The 18,327-nt window shown below is 42.2% G+C and overlaps 1 protein-coding gene across 5 annotated transcripts in view; it reads right to left on the bottom strand.

Moving 5' to 3' along the window:
- Nucleotides 1-1,570: 1,570 nt before the first annotated feature.
- The window catches only part of Lifr (LIF receptor subunit alpha), a 67,773-nt gene continuing 51,016 nt past the window's right edge, over nt 1,571-18,327 (bottom strand). For all 5 annotated transcript variants that reach the window (XM_040757588.1, XM_040757586.1, XM_040757589.1 and 2 more), the window contains 7 exons: nt 17,154-17,333; nt 14,175-14,276; nt 13,468-13,635; nt 11,416-11,577; nt 10,071-10,164; nt 8,382-8,460; nt 1,571-7,993 (listed from right to left, as the gene is read on the bottom strand). In XM_040757588.1, the coding sequence (XP_040613522.1) occupies nt 7,367-7,993; nt 8,382-8,460; nt 10,071-10,164; nt 11,416-11,577; nt 13,468-13,635; nt 14,175-14,276; nt 17,154-17,333 (1,412 nt within the window). In that variant the 3' untranslated portion in view covers nt 1,571-7,366. The remainder of the gene's footprint in view (nt 7,994-8,381; nt 8,461-10,070; nt 10,165-11,415; nt 11,578-13,467; nt 13,636-14,174; nt 14,277-17,153; nt 17,334-18,327) is intronic.

The following is an 18,327-nucleotide window of genomic DNA, read 5'->3' as shown; positions in this document are numbered from 1 at the left end:
AGACAGAGAGACAGAGACAGAGAGACAGAGACAGAGAGAGAAAGAGGTCAGTTAAGTCTTCCTCTCAGGCAGCCTGGTGTACCAACACATGTCTGCAGTGGTGACAGGCTGGCTGGGGCCATAAGGGGACTGCTGATTTAAATCTGAGCTGGAACTTAAAATTATTTCTCCCTTTCAAGCATTTAGCTGCCAGAAAGATTAATGCACCGAGGTTTTGTTCATTCTAACATTATTTCTATTTGACAGCTTATCAAAATCATTTTCCAATGCTTTTCTTATTCCCACAACCTGAGATTGATCTTCTAAGAATACAAATCATCTCCAATTTAATTTTGAATCAGTTCAAGTCATCTCTCATCATCTCAATTTCCCTGGGTTATAAAGACTAAATGTTTTGAAATCAGTTTTACTGCCAGCCATTCATAGAGAAGGGGACTGGGTCAAATGTATAGGTCATTTAAAATGAATTCTACAGTTCTTTTGTCAAGGACCAAGGTTTGCTAGGCAACGTTGGACTGTGATGTTGGATATCATGCATTACCATATTTATTCATCCATCTCATGTTTCTTTTTCCTAATAAGCCCACCATTCTTCTCTTCAGCCTTTTCAGTTCCTGAACGTAATGGCAGTATACATTTTGGCTCCAGCACTCACCTTCTGGGAACAAGTTCTGCATTGAGAATTCCCCAAAGTACAGACCATATGTGTGAGCTTTCCTAGCACTTAAATATTAACATGTGTTTCACAACTAATTTACAACTGACTTGCACTTTTACAGGCTAAAGGCAGGCCCATTCATGCTCTGGTTACTGCTCATGCTAAGTCTGAGCTAGCTACACAGGACAAAGAATTTCATTTCTCTCTTTAAGCCTCTAATGGCACTGCATGCTTTAAAATGAGAGAGTTTTGCTAAGTCAGTGACTGTATTTCAAGATTCAGTAAGTTGAAATTTTAATGCCTTCCCAGAAACTCCTGAAATATTTGTCTGTCTTTGGAGACAATAAATTAAAACCCTTGCTTTAAGGACCAACTCTTTTCTTTCCCTCCCTCCCTTTCTCCCCACCTTCCTTGCTTCCCTCCCTTCCCTCCTTCCTTCTCTCCCTCTCTCCCTTCCCTCTGTGAGATAGTATGTAGCCCTGGCTAGCCTGCAACTATGTAGACCAGGCTGGCCTTGAACTCAAGAGTTCCATCTGCCACGGCCTCCCTAGTTCTTTCTGAGACTAAAGGTGTGTGCCACCATACCTGGCAATGATCTTATTATTTGCTAATGCTGGGTTCTTGATTTCTAAAAAATTTATTTATTAAAGTATAAGGTTCCCAATAAATACTTTTTTCTCTATAAATACAACACCAGTTTAACAGAGCAAATAGAAGGTGCTATCAATAGCATAGCAATGTCATCAAATACCAAAGCTAAAGTTTCTGTGACTGCGTTAGCATCACTGTAACTTTATGGGATAGAGTAAAAACAAAAACAAAACAAAACGTAAAACAAAGTGAAAGCCAATTTTCCTACATGTTTGAGACATGAGAGAAAAAGACTCCCAATAATATCCAAAGTCACCAGGGTAAGATGTAAGAAAATATATTTATTTCTTTCCATGACAATACTATGATAAAATTGTTAAATACATGCATGTTTTAAAAACAGACATAGATAACATCTTTATAGAATTAACAGCCAAGCGATACTAGTTTTATATTTGTAGTGTCTTAATAATAGGTTATTTACATATTCTATGTTCTTGTGATAATCATGTTTCCCAAAAGACATGGAAGTTAAATTCTGAAATTATGATATAAAATGTTTGATTTTCCCATTCTAACAGCAATATAATATCCAAAATTCCACAAGGCTGGAAGTATTTCAATCTCTGTGAGTGTTACTTTATTCCACACTCAACTTAGAATTCTGTGAGTCGCAGTGAATGACAGAGACATACATCAATCAGACTTACTTCCTGTATATGGATATTTAAAAAGTTCCTTATAGGATTAAACATGATATCAGGTATTGCACATTATAACCGGTCATTTGTATTAACACAAAAATGTCTGTAGTGGTAACTTTACAAGAAATGAAAAAGGGAAACTGCAATGTATATCTTCTCTCAGCTACACATACACACCTGACCAAACAAAAGTTAGTAAACAGTTACTATTTATAAAAATCTAAAAATATTTAACATAACACCTTCTTTAAAAAAACATTCATTCCACAAACCTTATAAAAGACAAAAATTTATATCTGTTCACAGTATGTATATTTTGTAAACAGTAATGCACTGTAATGCAAATCTGAAAGGAAAAAAAAGGCAATTGCTTAGTGTTACAGGGATAATGGCTTATGACCAATTAATGAAAGATTTGGTAAAGATAAATTTGAAAAAAATCTCACTAGGAACACTGAGTATTTTTTAGATGGCTTATTTTACCTTTGAACACGCCTGCAAGTTGGAACCATCTCAGACTCAGGATATCTGTTTAGAACCATCTTTGCATTGCAACCCTGAATGGGATGTATTTCAGCACTTGCTCTGTCCCAGGGTATCCCATAATACCTTCCCCACCGCAAGGGGGACAGGGTTCATTCCCCAATGCTTCAACGTGGTACTTCATACTTTCTTAAATAAAACATTAGAAGGGAAATTAAACTGAAGGAACTAGAGGCTAATAATCAACCTACTAGGAGAAGATGGGTGACAGCATTTAGATCAAATGGTTAGACTAGACTATCATCTGAAAACTATTACTCAGCATTTTGTTCTACGGCCACCTGCCTAAGTACTAAATTGCCTGTGACTTAAGGTAGATGGGACTGTCACCTAAAAATATTTTGATATTTGAAGATATGCGACTGGAATACCTGGAAGTTAAGTGCAGAAGTTGAAACTGCCCATTTAAAATGGAATAATTAAAAATAAAAATGTATATAAGGAAATAGAATAAACTTAAGTAGCCAGCCAATTAGATATACCCAATATTTTAGGCATAAGTACATCGAAAAGCCTATAATAGTTTGATTTCTTTTAAATTTCTGATTGACCAATACAAAGGTGATCTTGAAGACACATATGAATGTAATAAACATTAATTTCCTTATCATTTTTTCTCAGCATTTTTTTCATTTTTAAAGTATTCAGTTCCAGCAAGCAAAAATTAGTACAAACTATTATGGATTTTATTCAGTTACTGTGCAATCAGTTATGGTCTATTTATAATAAAAGTATACCACAGTTAAAAATTAACTTAAGCAAATTCTATTTACACCTTGGACAAAATTATCATTCATAATGCAGGGAGAACAGGTACTACTCTGGTTAAAAATAATGGGATCCAGTCATAATCTAATATCATAATTAGAAAGGTGGATATTCTAGACCAAATTATAACCCCAGGAGCTCTAACAAGATGAAACAAAACTTGATATTGTTCAGCTGAATGTTATTCTCTATCTTTTTATGTCTGCATTTAGAAATAATTCATCTGTATTATAATCAGCATGATCATACAATTATCAAGATAAAAGCAGTAATTGAAAGGGAGTAAAAAAAATTCCAACAACCCTAGTAAACTGAGAGGCTTAACCTGTATAAATAGCACAGGGACAGAATCATGATTCAAACTAAATGAATTTGAAGAATATTCTAGATTTAAAAGATTAACGCCCTGTAAATTTGGCTACATTTTTCCCCTCCCTTCTGCAATTTTTTTGGTTCCGAATACAAGAGGGAAGGCAGATGTGATAGCATGAAACCGTTTCAGAAATATCTGTTCAGAGGAAATGTCTTGAGATATCTTACAAAGAGTGAGTTCTTCTCTTAATCAATTGAGCTCACACACATTGCTCGCCATAACATATGCTAGATTGGTACAAACACTTCTCCAAATTTTGTACTTGTTAGATAAAAGCAAACTCCACACAGAAGTATGCTGACAGGGTCTAAGGAAATGTCTGGTGAGTCTTGGGTTTTCCTCAAACTGTGGGGCCGCTCCCGGAGTATACTCAAATCTTTCAGATATATGCGAGCCACATCTTAATCTTTATCAGCCTTCCGCACAGTTCTGCTGAATTGTAACACTAGAAAGGGACTCCATCAACACAGCCAATGGGCTTTCACCGTGTGCCTGGCATTAGCAGCTTGTGACCCCTCCCCCATACTTCACTTGGAAAACAAAGTACTACACTTCCAGAATCCTTTAAAAAGGCCTTTCTCTAACTCTAACATAGCTTCAAACAGAAAACAGCAAAAATTACCTTAGTGCAAACAAACAAGTTTCACCAGATTAAGTGTCTAAGCAGTAAGAAATATTTTCTGCATATTGACATATTAAGGATACTTTAACTGAAAAAATACCATGATGTTGATTTTGAATTCCCATCAGGAAGGAACATTCTCTAGCCTTTCACTAAATTACATTTAATTAACACGGGAAGGACTGTGATATTCGATAAATACAGGCAGTATTACGGGGACAGGAGACCTTTCCAACACGACTTCAGTTTGCGAGGTCTAAGAATGTGACTTTCTACCATCTCTGAGTACGATGGTACTGGATGTTCTGAGTGCAATCCTTCAAGTTCCATGACCCATGAGAGCAATGCCAATATGGAAAATGAAGCTGACACTTCCTCCCTCGAGCTTCCCAATGAATGGCTGCTTCTGTTGCCAGCAGCAGGAACAAAAGCACCTCTATCACACATAGAAATACAGCTTTCTAGATTCTCAGGACAACCATCCCAAACCCAGGACACCGCTGGCTCAACAGCTGGGAGGGTTCGGGAGGTGTAATTAATGCAATACACAGCTCACAGCTCTCATGCCAAAAGCCTGGTTAAGCATTTGAGGGTATCTTTAAATTAAGTATGATTGAAAATGGCTACTCACAAATATTATGATAACCCGATCTCCATTGCTCACAAGGAAATCTGGGTGAAACAGGCTTACAAAAGGGTGACAACATGTCCTGTATGTCCCTTTCTCCCCTGCTTAGGCTCCTTCTGTATGTTCAGCTCAGGAGGAACTGCAGAGGTAGTAACACTGCACGGAGATGCAGCTGTCTTCAATTCAGTGGGAAAAGACCAGGCAATCCGCCCTAGCCTCAGTCCCGAAACACATTTTCCTAAAATAATCCACGGGCACCCCTCTTCTCAGCAGCCCAGTGGCCCTTGAGAATGGAATTCAGAGGCAGTGTGAGATGAGCAGCATTTTAAGTGCCCGTCCCTCTAGACACCCACGTGAAGGGCACATGTTTTAATGACAGGATGAGTCTATTTTCTCTGCCCTCTCCTTGTGTTCTCAGATTAATGGAGTTCGGCACGAGAAGCTGCTACCTTCCCAGACACTCACCGGATGGAATACAAAGCCTATAACGGGGAAAGAGGCATGAACTGAGGGCAAGCAGAGCACAGCAATAACAAAATGGGCAGGGAGAGGAGACAGCCGGAGCGCAGAGTGGCTGGGTCGACAAAGGAGCCAGAGAGGGCACACGAAGACAAATTAAACTGTTTGGAGTATTTTTCATTACCGAAAATTTCTAAGAGCTATTATCTACCTTTTATATACTATATAAATGCACAACTAACTCTATTTCATTCCACATACCATCATATAATGAAGCTCCAAAATGTAGTTGAATCCTAGGGTTAAAAACAAGATCATGCATTGACTATTAGATTTTGTCCCTTGTCATCCTACGGTTTTTTTCACATGACTTTTTTAAAAGATAAAATATGAGGTGCACGCCTTTAATCCCAGAACTCAGGAAGCAGAGGCAGGTGGATTTCTGTGAGTTTGAGGCCAGTCTGGTCTTCACAGTGAGTTCTCGGACAGCCGAGCTACATAATGAGACCCTGTCTCAAACAACAAAAAGCAAACACACAAAAAGTAAAAATAAAAAAATGAAATAGGAACAAAAATAAAATAAAAAACAAACCAATCCATTATCTGCAAAATTTGGGGGACTTCAGATGACACAAAACCAAGGTTTTCTACTCAGGTGTCTCCAACTGTCACGTACTTGTTAACAAAGTACTTGTTAGGGTTTTACCCTGCTCCTCCCAGAACCGCATTCACTTTGCACACTGCTGAAGAGAAACCGAGGGGGATGGAGGGTGCTGTGTTCAGGACCCCACTCTTCATGACTTACGCCAACAACCACTGGCCACTACCCTCCGATTCCATAAGTTTTATGTCTTCTATTAAAATCACCCTTTACTCACTGCTCCGGGGAGAAATAATCTCTCTTTAGGTTTAAGCTTATATGGATTTGAAGATTGGGTCTGAAGAGTCTGGACCACCAATTGCCTGAGGGAGGAGGGGCTGTGACTCATGAGCAGAAAAGAAAGCTACTGAGAGGCCCCAAAGATCATCACCATCTTAATGGGGAACTTTCTCACGGGAACTGAGCCTTATCAGAGTGATGGGGTCGGCATGCACCAGTAGCTATTTCTTAGTAGTCATCTTACATAGTAACTCATTACAATTATATACTTGTGAATAATGTTGAATTTGTTCTTACAAAGCAGACACTGTAACACAAAGCAAAAACACAGAGAAAATTTGGAGACAGTTCTAGAAATTTCCATCATGAGGACAACCGGCTGCGCAACAGAAGCTACGTGATAGGAGAAAGGCTTTCACGTCCCACTCAAAGCAGGACAATGTGATTCTGATTCGGGCTGGTCAGTGTCACACTTGTTTTTCCAAGTTTGTACCCCTGAGACAACTGTTTGATAACCATGATACAGTAGGCAGAGAAATTATCACACTCCATCAACTGGAATACCAGATAGGCACAGACATCAGCACACTCTACCAAACAGAACACCAGATAGCTGCTGCTACATTAAAAACTAGGTTCTCTTTCGTAAATGCTGTGGATAGAGACATCATAAAAGTTTTAAAATATCTGTGCTTGGTTTTCCTCTGGACTGCAGTAAATGTCAGGCAAATTAACGTTATTTTGACTTGTACATTTCTCTTCCTTGCCTGTAAATCCACTTGGAATTCCATAACATACAAAGATGAGAAAACCACTAACAACAGACAGTTGTGAGATTTGTTTTGCATATATGTACTAGGCAGAGTTAAGTTAGTCGTGAAATCCTTGTGGAGGATTCTTTGGCTCAATCAAAACCAGCTTCAGATCTTGAGTTTCTATGGCTGAGGTTTCTGAGTCACTGTACTTTGACTTTTAGGATACATTAAAAGCACATTAACACTTGTAGTGTCACTTGCCCGGAGTGAAGGTCCCTGACTCTCAACATTTGCAGGGTCCCTCCAGGAATGCCCCGGCTACTGCCTGGACACCAGCAATGAGAGCTTGTTGAGATGGCAGACTGAAGTGGCCAAGGGTGACTGGTTAGTCGTTTGGTTTGTTCTGGAAAAAGTTTGTAAATGACCACCCTCCTCCATTAGATTTAGGAGAGTCTTCATCTTTAGGAGGAATCAAAAATTGCCTGGAATTGATGGAGCACGGACTCCCAAAAGAGACAATTTCACTGTTGCTGTCTGTGGACCTGGGGGAATCTGGAGAGACCAAATTCCAGGTATTCACATTGGCCTGGGGTCTGTAACCTGCAGTTTTATCTGCTTCATCTTCCGCTGCTGCAAAGTCTTCCACAGCAGAGTTAATGGGGAGGCGCATCTGGGGCTTATAGGCTGCCACCACCCCGGGGTCAATGCCCTGCTCTTCCTCTGGTTTGGCTTGAGGCTGATACATGGATTGAACGTCAATGTACACGACCTGGGAAGTCCCTCCCACTTCATCTGCTGCAGGGTTCGCTATTTCCTCCTCAATGATGGGGGGGCAGTAAGACACAACCACGTGGTTCTCGGGGTCTGCCTCGGAGCTTTCCCCAGGACGCTCCGCCACTGGGGAGATTATTTCTGTATCTTCTATTTTAGGAACTATTGATCGAGATTCCAGAACTTCGACATTATTTGGGGTACAGGGATTCATTTCCAGTGTCTTCAGAGCACTGCTTCCCTGGAAATAAATTTGGAATAGTGGTTAAGACAACACTGCATGCTTCAGTAGGGGCTCCTCTTACAGGAAGACTCGAGTTTTACTTTTCTTCCCCCTTCGTGTCTGTTTATAAACATTGGCCTCTACAGCTCTGGAGCCCACATCCAGAGCAAAGCTAAGTTTTTTTTTCTCTACGTCAATATTTTCCTTACTATTCATAGCAGAAAAAAAAACATGTCGTAAACACTGAAGATGAGGAACTCTGGACACTTGACAGATGTTAAAGCACGCTGCCTTCTTTGTATTTTTTTTCCTCAGGCTGACACTTACACATCCCAAGCTTCTCACAAAAGACAGAAGGAAGGGGCCCCTCTGTCCTCAAAGACAAACACATGGAAGGAACAGTTACCTCACAGATACTCTTCTGAAACTGTAAGGCCTTGCAGTTTTCTGGGTTGGGAATATCAGGGTAGAACGTTTCCTTAATCCTTCAAACAAAGAATGAATAAGATTTAGTAACTGTCATGCATCGATCATATAACAAAATGAAGAAGTTATTTGGCGTGGCTGGAGACTTTTCTATGGCAATGTCAGTGAGCACCTGAGACCCAGATGGAAACGCTTTACCGTGGGGCCGTTCGCTAGGGCTTCTGACACAGGGCTCCAGCGTGCAGGCTGCTGACCACTGCACTGTGCTGGGGCTAAAGAGCCTTATTTGACTCAAGGAAATGAAAGTAAATAATTCACAATGATGGCTGTGACCATGTCACATGAAATACTGCCAAATTTTCACTGCAAACCCGATTAAGCAGGGTCTACATAAGAGGTCCTCTGCTTGTCACAGGGTCTGGACTGGCACAGAATTGCTTAACTAAGGTGGATAAGTACAGTGAGCACTTACATTTTAAAAAATTAATTGTATTTTCTTTTTTTTTTTTCCCTCTGTGTAGCTTTGGAGCTTGTCCTGGAACAAGCTCTTGTAGACCAGGCTGGTCTCGAACTCACAGAGATCCACCTGCCTCTGCCTCCCGAGTGCTGGGATTAAAGGCACGTGCCACCACCGCCCAGCTTCTTTTCATTTTTGTTGTTCTTGTTTTTATTTGTTTTTGGGGGTAGAGTCTCAGGTAGCCCAGGCTGACCTTGCACTTCCCCTGCCTCCAACTCCTTAGTTCTGGGATTACTGCCATGAGTCACCATACCAGGTTAAAAAAATAACTAAGTATTAAAGGTGACAACCATGAATGGCGAGGACATTGCCAGTTGAGCTAAAGAAAATAAAAAAGCTACAAATCTCAGGTAAAAATTCAACATTAGGGGAAACGAGGTTTGCTCAACACCCTGTATTTTTAGACTTAGAACTAACTACCAAGGACTCCATTATTTGGAATTCCTGAAGAACTGTGATTATACTGACAAGAGTTTGAATGTTCCTGCCTCCAGGCATCTGTTTTTTTTTTTTTCAAACTGAAATTCTTGTTTTAAAGTTGGAATTAGTTGCCAAAATAGGCTGCTCTATTTACAAGTATTACTGTTTGCATTTAGAAGCCAGGATTGCTAGGACACATATTCTCTGTCATAAACAGTGGCATCTTAAAGAAAGGGTAGTACTCTGTGCTGACTCTAGTTTTCTGTCCACTCCTGGTGCAGACAGCTCCTGGCTGCCAACCCAGTGCTCAGGGCTCTTCCCTGAGCTGATCTGGCTCAGCCTCACACCAGCACCTGTCACCCGCTTCTACAGCGGCCCCAGTTCAGAGCCTCACTGAAACCATTCTTTCTGGAATGTTCTTTAGCCTCTCGGTACTCTTCGGGGCTCCTCACAAGACAGCCTTCCTGCCCATCTCTTCCTTCCCCATTCCTGGCTTCCTGTTCCCCTCTCACTGGGGTACACTCACAAACTATAAATTATTAGTAAGGACAATAGGGGAATGTGCTCTTTTACTCTAAGGAGGCCTTAAATATTTTCAATAAAATTTCTTACTTGGCATTGAAGTTGACATTCTGAGTAAGAAAGAGCGTATTTGACCCATCAGCACAACATGACTGAATAGTGAAGTTGGTAAACAAACAAACAAACAGGTGAACACACAGGTACCATTACCATTCTCGCTTCCGGTAGCAAAGGATGCTTGTCACCACTCCAACGATGACAGCCACAGCCACTGGGATGAGGATGGCGATAATTAATCCCACGGCTGAAAAGAAACAGTTATAAATATTGAAAATCACCACTGGGGTACTGGGTACAGAATAAACTTAAGTTACAATACACCTCAAATTTATTATTCGAAGAAACAAAAAAAAATCTAACACCAAAGAACAGAGTAGAATTGCTCAATCCTGCCACTGGTGACACAGAGGTCAGATGTTTCTGGTGTGAGGAGGGGTGGGAAGGGTTATCCTGGGCGCTGTGGGAGGCTTAGCCACATCCTGGTCTCTAACCAAGACATGCCAGCAGCACTCCAGTTATGACAGTCAAAAATATCACCAGACATTGGCAAGTTGCATTGGGGGAGGGGGCGGCGTCACCTCCCACTGAAACCCCACTTTAGTGCACGCCACAGCCTCATGACGTGGTACTTCAGATCTGAACATGGACCCCCTCCTGGTAGAGGGAAGACTGAAGCTGAGCGGAAGCTCTCTCATGGTGAGGCACAGCAAGGGCTCCGGCCCTTGTCTACGGCCATCTCAGGTTTACAAGTGTAGTGTTTTACTAATGTTTACAGAATTTTTCTTACACATTTCCCTAGACACATTAAAACCAAACTAGCTTGGGAAAATATTTAAACTGGATTTTTAAAAAATCCCCTATGTGTTTAGGATTCTAGATTTTGGGTGCATCCCTAAATTAATTAATTTCTACATACTCATCAGGAAGTAATTTGAAATAATGGACAAGAAAACAAAACAAAAAGTCCTCTCATAGGCTTTTAACACTCCCCCCCTTTTTTTTTAGTTTTTCGAGACATGGTTTCTCTGTATTGTTTTGGAGGATATCCTGGAACTCACTCTGCAGACCAGGCTGGCCTTGAACTCACAGAGATCTGACTGCCTCTGCCTCCCGAGTGCTGGGATTAAAGGCGTGCGCCACCAACGCTTGGCTACTCCCCTCTTTCTAACATAAAAATGCAATAAATTGTGAAACCTTAGAGCAGTGGTTCTCAACTTTTGGGTCACAACCCCTTTGACAAACTTCTACCTCCAAAAATGTTATTTTCATTATGAGTCATAACGGTAGCAAAGTTGCAGTTATAAAGTAGCAATGAAAATAATTTTATGGCTGGGGGGTCACCACAACACGAAGAACTGTATTAAAGGGTCACAGTGTTAGGAAGGTTGAGAACCAAGACTTAGAGCTTGGAACAAAGATGCCTGGGCAGCCCCCAGATGCTAGAGAGTTTATCACTTCAGTGTCGAAGGTGTTTCTAGGGCAGTGTTAAACTTACAGTTTTCCTTGGTCACCACAAACATGCTCTTCTCAGGACCCAGACCACCATGCGTATAGGCTCGAAGGACCAAGTGGTAACTGGTTTTACCCTGAAGATCGGCAATCCTTAGAGTCTTCTGTGATATGTCAGTGATATTCTTTAGTTTGATGTCAGAATGACCTGAAACGAACAATATCCTAACTCACTCTAAGACCACTTTAAACACTCAGACATCCAGCCAGGCACCTTTTGGAAAACAAGTGTGGCTGCTGGTCACATTCAGCAAAGGATCTGGGTCATATTCGATTCTGTCCCTGCCAGTCACACCATCTAAAGTACCCTAAACTCGGGCTTCCCTGACTCTGCAAGGGAATAGCATGGCTTGGCTCGCAGTGATTGGTAAAGTTTCTAGACGTTCTCTTTAGAACAATGCCTGGCATACAAGGGCAGGCCATAAAAGTCACTTCCCTATCTGTGACTAAGGGAAAGCCCTGCACTCAACACAGATGCCTCGGAAGCATCAGCAGAGGCTGGACGGGGCAAAGGTGAAGAGCAGTAGACATGACCTCATTCCTTAGGAAAAGACCCACGTGGTGGGAAATCTCAACAGCAAGACACTGTGAGGTTGCCTTTGGGTCACTTCAAAGGCAAGGGCTATTCATAAAGTCTCAACCAAAAAATGCAAGATGAGAGGTGAAAGAGCCCAAGCAGTAATAAACACAAGTGACAAAACCAAGGGGTTTCCAAGTCTGGAATACCAAGCTGTGGCAGGACCAAGCCCCTCCCCGCTGTAGCTGTATCAAGGCTGACCAAGGTATCCCACCACAGGAAATGGGCTCCAAAAAGCCAGCTCATGCCCCTGGGTTAAGTCCTGGTGCCAATGCCAGCCCCCCTCCCAAGAGATCAAGTGATATAACTGTCAAAAATTAACAGAAAAGAAGGAAGGAAGGGAGGCAGGAAGGAAAGAAGGAAATTCAAATTAAAAAACAAAAAATGAAGTGGTTTCCTTCCTGTTCCTCCCTCGCCCCGGAGCCACTTAGAAACTTAGAAATCAGGCATCCATTCTTTAAGAGTTTACGTGGATTTCACAACAGCAAGCCTAGGTAGTCTTTTGTGTTTAAAAAGGATGGCTGAGGACTTAATCCTTAGGCCATCCTGGCCCCTCCCCTACCACATTCCCAGAGCAGCATCACCAGAGTGGGTGGGCAAATTCAGTGCTCACATTGCTACCATCACATTGATTTTTTTTTTAAAAAGTTGCTTGATATATCTGCATTCTTCTTTTCCTATTTTACTTGCTTTCCACCCCTCTTTTGCTTAGCATTCTAAGTTTCTATGTACTAATTTCTCAATTCTTCCCACATGCTTTGGTGAATGCTCAGCACGTTTTCCATGTGCGGAAGCAACCGACTCTCAGCCCCACCCTGTCCTGCTTCCACCCAATGGGTGCTGCTTCTTTAGCTGCCTCTCATGCTACCCCCCATCCTTTCTGGGAGTCCCTCACTTCTTTTCCGCACGGTGAGGCATTCCTCCTAGCAGATCCCAGTGAAAGCCAGTACAGGGGAATGAAACACTCACGGCTTTGGTCGCCTAGAAAAATCTTCATTCTGTTTTGCTACTAAGGGGCAGAGAGGCCAAGTGCAGAATTTTAGTCAGAAAATAACTGTCGTTTAGTATTTTGAAGGCATTTCTGTGGTATCGTCTGTATCTATTGACAGGGAAGTCTGCCACCATCCTGATTCCTGATTATGACTGGGGATCGGAACCCATTCTCTGAATTCATGCTCTGTGTGTGTGTGTGTGTGTGTGTGTGTGTGTTTATTCTACCTCTTTTGTTATTAAATACAAATCCACATTTAAAAAATGGGTAATATGCTAAGGTATGCAACACGCAACACTAAAGCAAGAAATGGTCGCGGCTCTGTGGGACGTACAATGAAAGGGTTCAAACTACGTACACCTTTTCAGACAGTTATAGAAACCATTATTTAGCTATGCATCAGCCTTTACTTTATGGCTCGTGAAAGTCGATATATATATGCACTATAACCAAAGCAGCATTCAACTCACCTGTCTCAAAAGTTCTTGTCTTAGGCGTATCTCTCTCTCCTTTCTGAAAGTAAAATAAATACCCTCTTAAAAAGCCACGAAGCTCTTCCACAGGGATGTCTTCCCATTTTACTAATATCGAATCTGCAGACGTATCTTCCACAGTGAAATTTGGTGCAACAATTGGAGCTGTCAAAACAAGAAATCATTTGAAGGGTGTGGCAGCGACAGTTTGTGAGATGCCTGCTTTAGAAACACCTAACGCTGGCAGTAACCTGTATTCTCTGCTCAGTCATAAACTCCAGAGGCAATGGAACAACACTTCTACACTAATGACCAGCAGAGCTCAGGAAGGAATCACAGACTTCACACACGACACACACCCAGGGGATAACCTGTGCCACCTCTTTAAGTGACCACTCAAACAGACTTCATACATCTTCTCCTATTTGTTTAGTCCTAGATACATTTCCAAGTTTAAGCTTCTCTTCTGTAAACACAAACCAAGTACTTTGATAGTCATGATTTAACTTTCTCAATGTCAGTACTGAAACTGTGAAATAAACAAGTAGGTGGCGAATAAGTGATAAAAAATTTTAATTTTGTGTTAGAAATTATTTTATCTAAATAACTAAATTCAATATATTTTGGAGACTAACTCTTGCTACTTGCCTATGTATAATTTCTCATGTTAGCCAAACTTCAAATAACTCACCCATTTAACTTACCTAATTCTTCTATATATCCAATTATGGAACGTAACAATTGGTATCCCTGGTTAGTACACCCATAGAGGTAAAAATTGTATCTTACTCCTGGCTGAAACTGATCTGTAGAATGAACAAAATTAATGGACCTTCATAAGTGTATATACTATTTATTTTAGAAGCATTAAAATGTATAACATGCTAAAATTGTCTAATATAACTGCAAACAGATTTATTATAAAAACACACTGATACTTTTTAAAATTAAGTTGGTAAAAACTTAGGAGTGTTAAACAAAACTTGAACACCTTCCCTTTTAAAATAATGAAAAGCTGCTCACTCACAGGATGACACTGAGGAGAAAAAAGATGGCTGAGGCTCACCCAGAGGCCATCCAGTCCGTTCACTGTGCTGCTGCGTGGTCACAGTGTGTTAACAAATGCTTTTGCTTTCCTATGAGCAAGAAAGACATCTCTCCCCTAGTCCCAGAGCATGAAAAACTCTACTCTAGCTCAAAGCTTCAGGGACAAAGAAAGGAGCCAGGCCTTGGAGCCTGTTTCTGTTTCTAACACTCACTGAGCAAGACACACAAGGAAGTATCTTTACTTTGCTCAAAAATTATTTTTTTTCAGGTTAGCACATGAAGTTAAACCATCATGGTATCTTCACACGCTAATCCTGGGGTCTCTTGCCCCAACCTCCCTGGTGTGCACCCCATCCCCTTCTAGTTGATTCTTTCTTCAGCTCATGAAGCACCTTTTAATGTCATCAGTCACACCTCTCAACAAAACATGTGAGACGTGAGAAACACAGAAGTGCACAGAGCCACATTCCCCACATGGAGAGGCTGGCAAGCATCGGGAAGACACAAGAGCAGGAGTAACCGTGATTCTCATGTGTGGGACCTTAAGGGAAATACTAATTCGAGTCCATGAAGATCGCAACAAGCCACTCAAAGTGAGCTTTGAAGAGGATGGTGGAGAGCGGTCAAGAGGCTCTCTCACCTTGGAAGAAGATAATGCCTTAATAAAGTCCTGACAATGCAGGAGGTACCAGTTGCTATGTGGAACAACCATTCCAGTGTGGCTAACTGAACGGTTCCTTCAGCTGCATGCCCAAAGAACACCTAAACTCCACAGGTCACAGTGACATCGTCGACCTCAAAACTGCATGCTCGAAAGGGAACTGAAGTTTTGTCTCTAGCTTTTCTCCAGATACTATTTTTTCTCAAGTGTTTGCTTTGTGCTTCCAAGTACTAAGTAAATATTGATGGAAAGTTCAACTCCGCTAAGTGCATTCCAATTTGTGCCTTTCTTCATTGCGGGAAAGGTATACTTGAGGTTACGGTTTTGTACTGCATGTAGACCCATACCCCGTCTTATGGTAAAATTCTGTATTATCGAAATTGAGTAGAGTATGCACTTAAAAGGGACGGATGGGTGATGCAGACATGGTAAAAGAGAGTGGCGAGTTGAAGGAGAGGAAGCAGCACAGGAGAATGAGAGAAGGGTTCTGCCCAGAAGCTCAGCAGGAAATAAAAGCCCAGTCCCAGCCTTTGAAGCTCAGAGTAGTGCTGCATTTGAATTCTGGCTCCACTGCACCCTAACTGTGTGAGCCAGGCATTTGCCCAAGTACTCTGTGCCTTTGTCTTCTCAGCCACTGCACAGACCCTGCTCATACACAGTGGCAGTTTTTACAGAGGCTTCTCCCTCTCCTGAGGGACCTCAGTCACAATTTGTTCTCCCAGGGACCCTGCCCACACTGCCCCGTGCTAGTACACCCCACTTCTGAAATCCCAGGAGGGAGAGTAGAGACCAGAGGCTCAGTGTGAGACTTAGTCAAGACAGTCCCACAGGAGAGGAATTGAGGGCAGGTGCAGGGATGAGACAGACGGAGGGCGGAAGTTGGCCAGAGGAGAAAGGAAGTAACTCAGGAGGCCATCCCGACTTTAGTCAACTGCAGAAGTGTCCAAGCGAAGGGAAATTATCTGAACTCATCCGTATGTAGTTAACCAATGAGGGGAATCCTTTACCCATTGACAGTGTTCCCAAACAGTAAACAAGCAGAATCTGTTTTAGGGACAGAAGCAACTGGGGCCCTTACTCTCCAGCTTACTTCACCAACACTTGAGGAAGGACCAGGAGCTGATGTCTCAAGAAGTATCATGACCTACAGACCTCCTACTGGCCCAAGGAAACCCCACAGGTGCAGGCACACACTAGTTCAGCAGAAGGCATGACAGCAGAGCAAGGAGGGAGGCCTCTGCTTCCAAAGGAGTTGCAGGGTTAGTCTGTGGGATCAAAGCTTCCCTGGGTGCCACATTTCTCAAGTTGCACCTTCCAAGGGTGGCTCATGTCACCAGGCTCACCAGCAATGAGTTGCTCAGTGAGGAAGCTGAACCTACTCCGTGCCTGTTTCTACATAGCTGCCCTCTGTCCCCGTATCAGGGAAGTGTTGATGGTGGTAGCAAGGCCTCAATAGCCTGCATGCTGGACAAACTAAGGCAAAGGGGCACTGACTATGTTGTCTTCTTCGTTTGGAAGTATTTTCTGTGTTGTTTCATATTTGACATAACTGTTATCCCTACTGAAGTCTATTTTATCAGCATACCACCATTGATTCCAGTATCTGCTATTTATCTATAATTTTCAGATTACAAACAATACTTTCAAGAGCACTTTCAATGCTGGGTATGGTGGAGCACACTTTTTATTTCAGCAGAAACAGCAGGTGACCTCTGAGTTTGAGGCCCTACGTTCAAGAAACAAAAACCACAATTTACCCAAATGCAACTCTATGCTGCTCTTTGATGACCAATCTGAGTCAGTTCCTGGACAAGGAAAACCCAACTCCAAAGGTTAGTCTTTTTCATACACATGCCACAAGCTACACTGAATTAAGTGAAAGCAAGTCATGCCTGCCCAGGCATCTAGTCACATCAAGGTGTGGCTTTGCAAAGTCCACCCTTGAAGGCTTTGGAGAGTCATGAATTCTTCTTACCAGATTCTATTACAGTCTTGGTGCTGTTTGAAGGAACCTTTATCCAGTCCATGAGGCAGGGCTCAGAACGAGAGGAGTTGCACCACTTAATTACGTAGTCGCAGGTCATGTTGGGGTCAGGATGCCAGGAGAGGAAGATCCTCTTTCCCATTCCAACGGCTTGCTCTACTATGATATCATCTTCAGCAAGAAAAGAAGGACATTTTATCAGCAGTCAGAGAAATACCAGAAGGCAAGCCTCAAGAAAATGAACAGTAGTTACAAAAATTATTTCACTGTAGGTGAATTCTAAAATAGTGGTTGAACTAGATATTGATGTTTAGCAAAGACGTGTTGCAGTGTTAACCTTATTGGAATGGCTATAGCATTTACCTTTATCCAGAAAATAAACTGCATGGAAGCTGAGGAGAGAATAGAGAATCTTCTAGAACCAGGTAGACACATACTGGGGGTTAAGGCTGGCACTGGGATGAGCATGGATGTGTTGAATGAGAGGAGGCAGGACGCTGGGGAAGGGCCAGGAAACAATTAACTCTTGCGTTCAACATCCATGATGAGCAGAACTCCATGGGAAAAGGAGTCACACAGAGCATGCGGATGGACAGAGTACCCAGAAATGAAGAGCTGACCATCTGCTTTCCAGGACTCACGCATCGCATCCCAACCCAAACACTGGGCTGAGGGGACCGTCACGAGGCGGTGCGGAGAGTGGAGAATAGCTAATGCAGCAAAACCACGCGATGGGATGGCCACTGTGGGCAGAGACATTTTCCAGAGACCCTGAGGTGCTGGGGGGTGGGGGGATGTGCACACTGGGGAGTGAGGGCAGACACTGTGGCTGTGGCAAGTTTGCTTTCTTTTCTGATAGAGCTGGGCCTAAGGGATAAGTCAGGACAGAGGTGAGGTGTGAGGGACCAGGGTGGAGGGCAGCATAGTATGGCCAAGAAAGGAGGGGTAGACACGAAAAAAGAATGACCTCTCCAAATAATCTGTATTTAAGGGTTTGGTTTAAAAAAAAAAAGTCATATACGGGAAGTATTTCCAAATAAATGTGTGCTCATAAAGTAGTTACTCCTGAATACTAGATGAGCCCCTGGTGTAGAATACAGAAGGGTTCGGATGTAAGACAGCTTTCTGGCTCCATGAGTTTCCAGAGTTGCAATGTAAATGTGAG

This window comes from Mesocricetus auratus, unplaced genomic scaffold (assembly GCF_017639785.1).
Source record: "Mesocricetus auratus isolate SY011 unplaced genomic scaffold, BCM_Maur_2.0 Super-Scaffold_100015, whole genome shotgun sequence".
In the NCBI taxonomy this organism is placed as follows: Eukaryota; Metazoa; Chordata; class Mammalia; order Rodentia; family Cricetidae; genus Mesocricetus; species Mesocricetus auratus.
The sequence above is the reverse complement of the archived record's forward strand: the minus strand, read 5'-3'. Positions and strand labels throughout refer to the sequence as shown.